This window comes from Notothenia coriiceps, unplaced genomic scaffold (genome assembly GCF_000735185.1).
Source record: "Notothenia coriiceps isolate Sejong01 unplaced genomic scaffold, NC01 NC01_scaffold00037250, whole genome shotgun sequence".
NCBI lineage: Eukaryota > Metazoa > Chordata > Actinopteri > Perciformes > Nototheniidae > Notothenia > Notothenia coriiceps.
Window position 1 is genome coordinate 8442540 of NW_011369951.1, and position 6833 is coordinate 8449372.

A 6833-nucleotide genomic window follows, 5' to 3' on the forward strand; every position below is an offset into this window, starting at 1 on the left:
GAATCAGTGCATGAGAAGCGAAACGGAAGTGAGGGACCCAAACAAACGATTAAGAAGGCAAATCTGAGATTTCATTGAACTCCAGCTCTCGACACAGGTTGGGGAAAGCCACGCAGTCTGTTCTTCTTCTCTCGGTTATCACGCAGTCTGTCTTCCGGATGTTGCCTCTTTTGAATGACGAATACACACTACCGCCGCCTGCTGGTAAGGAGAGTTATTGCCACTCACGCATGCGCAGTTCGTACGTGCTTCTTGGCCGTCGGCTGAAGTCTTTGCGGTGTGTTCCAGTGCGACTGTTGGCCAAAATGCAGGGACACGAGGCGACACAACAGTCGGGTCCGTCTGTGTCAGTTCTTTGGTGTCAGTTTGGTGTGTCCGGGCCTTTATTAGCAGTACAGATAAATGTGGGCTCACTATTTGGCGAGCAACCGGTCACAGTTGCCCTGTTCATCTCATGTCTTATAAAAGCTTATTAATGATTTATAAAGTGTTCACAACCGAATTAATAAATGAATTCCAAACTATTCGTAAACCCTCTATAAGGGTAGACTTATTGTAAAGTGGTACCGAAAAATCCAATCATCATTAAAAAAAAAATGCTTTTAAAAAACTTAAATATGTTTAAACTAGGTTATTTTATTAACCCTTAGATGCACGAGGGACTGGACCCTACAACCTTCCATAAGTGGGTCAAAGGGGACCCGTATTAGAATAATATGTGTTCTTATGCCATTTTTGTCTTTTTGGTTAAAAGAAATCACTTTGATATCATATTTAGTATTATATTTTGGTTCACACTAGAAATATAACTTTATATATTCAATTTTCCACTATTTATAATTTTAGACATTTTTGACCCACTTATGGAAGCTTGGGGTAGAAACACAAAAACTAAAATTTCTTAAAATGTTAAATTTAAAATGTGAATGGCATGATATCCAAAACGTTTTTTGAGGAATAGCTGGAATATGAAATGATAAAAAAATGTAATTACAAAGATACTTCAAGAAAACCACCTCACCGGGACAACAAAGACCCACTTAAGGGTTAACTTAATGAGTTCAAGATGCTGCCATATTTGAGTAAACGGTGCAACTTATTGACCTTATTACAATACACAGGAAACAAGGTTAATATTGTAAAAAAAATAAGCTACCAACTAAAACTATAATTTCATTTCATTTTATATACTTATCTACAAGAGGTCTTGATATTTAAGTAAGCGTCTAAATTGAGCAAATTATATATATATTTATATTTTGATCGTATTTAAAAAAACTCTTTAATATTTTACACAGGAAACATAAAACAAGGTAAACAAAAATAAATACATACATTAAAAAGCTAAGAGATAAATATATAAATAAATACAAAACAAAAATAGCTAATTCTAGATATAAAAATGTGTTTCCTGTGTATTTTAAAACGGTTAATAAGTGGCACTGTTATAAATAAAAATGTATCAATAAATATTTAAAATATGAAGATTAAGATGTGAGATGTATCATTTAGTTAATAAAATAAAATACTTAGAGGATATTGTTGTTTTGATGGTTGGATTTGTTTATATCTTAAGTGGCAGTGAACATCCATTTGATTTATAACCTTACATTTTAATAGCTTCTTCATTTCCAGGACAATCTCAAGAAGCCTGCTGCTCTGGAACACATCATGAGAGTGAGGATGCTTCAAAGTGCCTCCGTGGAGCAACACCTTCATCTCTTCCTGTCTCACAAAGCCTCACTATATTTGCTCCGATGCACAACAGATACCCCTTATCGATCCCCCATTGGCTTACACCGCTGACGAATGTCACAAAGGCTTAATTCAAAGGGGGTTCAAAATAATATTACTGATTTGTATCACCTGGCTGCAGCCGGCGGGAGGAGGAGAGAGAGACTCAAAACATAAATGAGCGAGGGGCCGCGGCACAAAGGGACAAATGAAGCCTTTGTGCTTCACAGCGTGCTCTGCTTTCAGGCTGCTGTAAATCATCACAAATTGTTTAATGCGCCAAATGAGTTATTTATTTTGACGGCTTTACACAGCAGGACTTGAAAGAGAGAAGGAAGAAATCAGAGAGCGGTTCAGGTGGGGGTTCAGGTGGTTGGAAAATCCATAGATGTTAGAGCGAGTTAACAGATGAGTCCTGGTTAAAATATTATGAATATATAAATGTAGTGGCTCTGCTTTATCCGTGTATTCATGACCATGACACTGGTGATTGTGGGAAGATGCCAGGCTAAGCTAACAGCTAAAGATATATACAGTATATTAGATTTCTTGTTTTTTATATTTTTATTTTATGTATGCACCATGACCTCAAGTCAAATTCCTAGCATGTGTGAACCTACCTGGCAATACACCTGTTTCTGATTCTGAAAGAACAGTAGCTACATGGAGGATTGCAAACATTGAATACTTATAAAGATGAAATGGGACTCAATACAAGTTTCCTTCTTCAGTGTTATTCACAAAATGAATCTTATGCTTAACTACTTCTTATCTCAAAAAATAATATCAAGTCTTGGTACCAGTTTTATAAGACGTACCATTTGTTTGGGTTAGGTTTAGTTTGCCAACATTTTCAACCTGTGACCCCTTACAGGGAATAACATTGTTCCATTATTAATATTATTATTATTATATTTTCTTATTAATTCAAAAAAAATAAGGAAATAATAATAATAATAATAATATTCTTTTCAACTTGTTTTCTTTTTCCTATGTATTCCATTATTTCGTTTTTAATGGGAATACATTTCCCTGGTCTAAATATATTAGGAAATATTTGAAACCTATATATTTGGCACAATTTAATTTTTTCCGATGGGCCATTTTCCGTTTTTTGAGTTTATTGGCAGTAGATATTACCACTTCTAAAATGTAAACCCCACAGGTGTAAATACGGGTCTATCAGCAACAAAGATGAAACGTCCCAACCCACTTCCTGGTTATCCAGATGCTTCTGCACAGATTATATCCCTGACATATGTGCCACTGGCTGGCGCATAGTGCATTTAACGGCTTTGATCTCCAGTCAAATTGGATGTCAATCATGATGCCATCTGGTGGAACCCAATACAAGGCTCACCAACAAGGTCGTATCCAAGGGCTGAGCCTCATCCGCACCTTTAATCTGGATCAAAATATTAAAGGCATCATGGCTGACAGCCTTTAATCATTTTGATGTGCCGTTAAAACGAGCCTTTCTCTTTGTGAACGCTTTGTTTTATAAGGCGGGTAGTGTGGGCTGCTGCTGGCTTTTAGTGTGAGCCGCTCTGACAGATGTGGCGCACGCTGGTCAAATATTCATGAGTGTCAGGATCACCTACCATAGAAAGAGAGCTTCCCTTTCACTGTGTTCATCCCCCTGGAGTTCTCCGCCACGCACTCGTACGTGCCCGCGTCCTCCTGCTGGAAATACGGGATCTCCAGGACGCCGCTGGCTTTCCTCATGTCCACTTTCCTGGGGAAGGGGACACCGTCCACTCTTTTCCAGGTGATAGACGGTACCGGGCTGTGTGAAGACACATGGAGACGTTAAACTGACTCAGATTTTGTGAATGAGTCCTTCTTAAAGGTGGACACATTTTTAAACAAGTGCAGATCCTCAAGATCAAGAGACCTGAATAATCCGGTTTGAAAAGATGGATAGATATTGGTTTTATAAATCATCCTAACAAAAGACATCCCCAATCTGAATGCATCACAATCATGTTTTATTTATATTTTTATGCTATATAAAAGTGATGAAATAATTGTAAAAAGAGCTGATTATGAGAAACCAACTAAAGAAATATGTATCACATACCCCCAAATGATCAACTTAAAAAATGCACAATTAATGCAAAAGAAAGGTGTCTAATAGTGAAAATAGTTCATATTTATTAGTTAAATTATGACACTCAAAAATTCCAGAACATGTAAAACAAAAAAACAAAATTAAGCTATTACTGTATATGTTTTTTGTATTAAGTGCACGTTATTTTACCACAGAAAATATACAAAAACAATTCAAAATGCAGTACATAAACCCCAAATATTTGTAATCAGAATGTGTACAATTGACCTTTCGCAAAGCCACGCCCCTAAATGCCCGTTGTCCAATCATATTCGATCACGTGCGCGGCTCCCTGTGGAAGTCCGACAAGCTTCGCGTTCAAATTCATTGCGAAAATGGTGAAGCGTTGTGCTTATGGTCTTTGCAAATCGGATAGCAGATATCCCATAAGTTTAGAGGGGGGGGGTGATATTTTACCCGTTTCCTAAACCCAAAACCCGAGAGGAGAGATGCCGCCAGTGGATAAAGAAATGCGGCAGGCCCCATGCCCAGCTGAATATGGCGAATATCAACAAACACAAATACGTTTGCTCCAAGGTAAATACGTGCTAACGTAGCTAGCTAGCTAGCAAAGATTACATTCACAAATTAACTAACTAATTTAATTAACTAATTTCACTAACTAACGTTAGCTAAAGTCACACGACTACAGCTGGAAGATGTGTGCTTCTAGGTCGTTTTGACCATGTATATCACTTGATGCATAATAATGTCTGAACAGCTGAGCTCCGTTATTAGTCTACCTGTGGTCAAAGTACAAACAAGAAAGCCAACAGGCAATCATTCATTTATATTTTGCTTTAATCTTTGTAGCATTTTGTTAATGGAAAGCCTACTGCCGACTTCCCTAATCCTGCTGCACAAGTGGGCACCCCGACCCCCACAAAGGAACAACAAGGTGGATGCAGAAAGCCACCAAGGAAACGGTAGTTAACTTTAGACAAACTACAACATTTAATGCCTCTTGTGATTGTATTGTTTTATTCCAAAATAATAATAATAATTCCGTCAAATTTGACATACAGCTCATGTGGTTTTTCACTCTTGCACTGCGACCTGTATGCAAGTGCCTCTATTGATGTTGTGCCTCCCTCTTTTCTAATGTTTATACTGTGGATATAACCCTCCATAGCGTATTGTAGCCCCTTTTGTCGGGACCTGGAGGATATTGCTGCGTTATTGCTCCAAAATGAGTCTGTTAAGGCGACTCCGACGTTACGGAGACCCTCCATTATGGCTTTGTTTAACGCATCTGGCTCTCAGCTTGTCGGACTAGCAACAGTAACCAAGGGGGGGCGTGGCTTTGCGAAAGGTCAATTGTTTGATTGCCAACATTCCTGAACTGCGAGAAAGAAAACTTAATAAACTAAGAAACTAATAAGAACTCAAAGTACTCTTTGAATTTCTCATATGTCCCTTAATTTGCAAGATTTTGGGGTTTATGGATTTACTTTGGTCTTTATCAGAATACCTTTATTAGTCCCACAGAGGGGAAATTTGCATTTAAGGATCAAAGTAATACTATTAAACCATACCATAAATGTACTTTATATTCGGCAGCTTCAACATATTGTTTATACCTTAAGTGTAGGAGCTTACTGCAGTTGTTCATAATTCTACGCTTCAGAACATCGTCTTCCAAAACCTGAAGATTTCTCTGAATATTGGTACACACCAACATGTGCTTTCTAATAGAAGCCTTACTTGAAACACACGAGGGTTGCACCAACGCAGTGAAACACATGAAATAAATATCCCATGGTAATATTTTTGCTTTGAGTGAGCATGCTGAGTCTGAATAAGAGTGGGCTTACTTTCCCAGAGCGAAGCACTCCAGCTTCACAGTGGATCCTTTGGCAACATGAACAAGCTCTGGAAACTGAACCTCAATCTTTGGCTCGTATTCACCCATCACACCTGGAAGAAAAAATGCAAATGAGTGTCAGTGTTGATGCAAAAAGTTGTATTTGTAACTTGAGCTAAACAAAAAAAATGAAACATCTAAATAAAAACAGTAGCTGTGGCTTCTGCTACTGAAAACTTTTTCAAGTAAAGCCGTCTTTTCACGAGAAATGCTTTTTCAACTTCCAACACAATCTGAGCAGCAGCAACAATCTCAGCGCTCTCACAGAATGCTCTCCCGTTGAAAGTAATGAGAACAAGAAAGCGAAACACAGCTCTTCAGTGGACATGCAACACGCTGATGTTGAATGGAAAAAACAACTTTGAGAATTCATAGACCGTTTTTTGAGCCCTTACATCTAGATGAGTTTCATCTTGTTGTAGTGCTAACAGCTATGAACACAAAAACAGGCCCATAAACCCCCCTGGGGACCGCCTCTGTGTCTACAAAGCATCTCATTCTCTGTCGGGGGAGGCAGCTCTGGTGGATTATAATATTGCTGTTGTGCAAAATAAAAAACCTCTGGATAAAGGAGAAGACTGGAATGTGTCGCTGTGGTATTCATGAATCACCACAGCAGTGTTGATACTCATTAAAAAAGCAAACACGTATTTTTTAGTGCTGGAAACCTGAATGTAGCAGTGTAGCTGACGCTCAAAGATCCCTTATTAATGTGTTGTCCTTTTTTGAAGAGTGTTTAATGTATGCTTGAACTTTGTTTTATTTTGTAAAAATGATATGAGTTGTCTTTCCGTAAGTCATATGACCTTTTCCCGATTTATGACACAATCAGATTTAATCAGGACTGTTTCCACTCGGACTTTAATACAGCTACACCATTGTTTGGTTTCCATGGAAACACGTCTCTTTAGTAGCGCGCGCGTGTAACTGAACGTCTGAGAGGGTGAGGCAGATAGTCACAGAAAACAGAACAAGAATCGACAACTACTCTACTCTCTGCTCACTCCTTTCCTGTCCACACATATGCTCCATCAAGGATGGTGCTACAGGCCGCAAGGCATTGCACTTAGATCTACATATAAGCATGTTAATGTTAATCTAACAGCTCCGGCGATCCACTAGCAC

The 6833-nt window shown here is 38.4% G+C and overlaps 1 protein-coding gene across 1 annotated transcript in view; it reads right to left on the reverse strand.

The window, feature by feature from the left end:
* LOC104967254 (contactin-4-like) overlaps window positions 1–6833 on the reverse strand; it is a 119624-nt gene that overhangs the window by 70067 nt on the left and 42724 nt on the right. Inside the window, exons 3-4 of the mRNA XM_010796671.1 lie at window positions 5659–5761; window positions 3336–3520 (exon numbers count right to left, since the gene is read on the reverse strand). Coding sequence (XP_010794973.1) covers window positions 3336–3520; window positions 5659–5761 — 288 coding nt within the window. The remainder of the gene's footprint in view (window positions 1–3335; window positions 3521–5658; window positions 5762–6833) is intronic.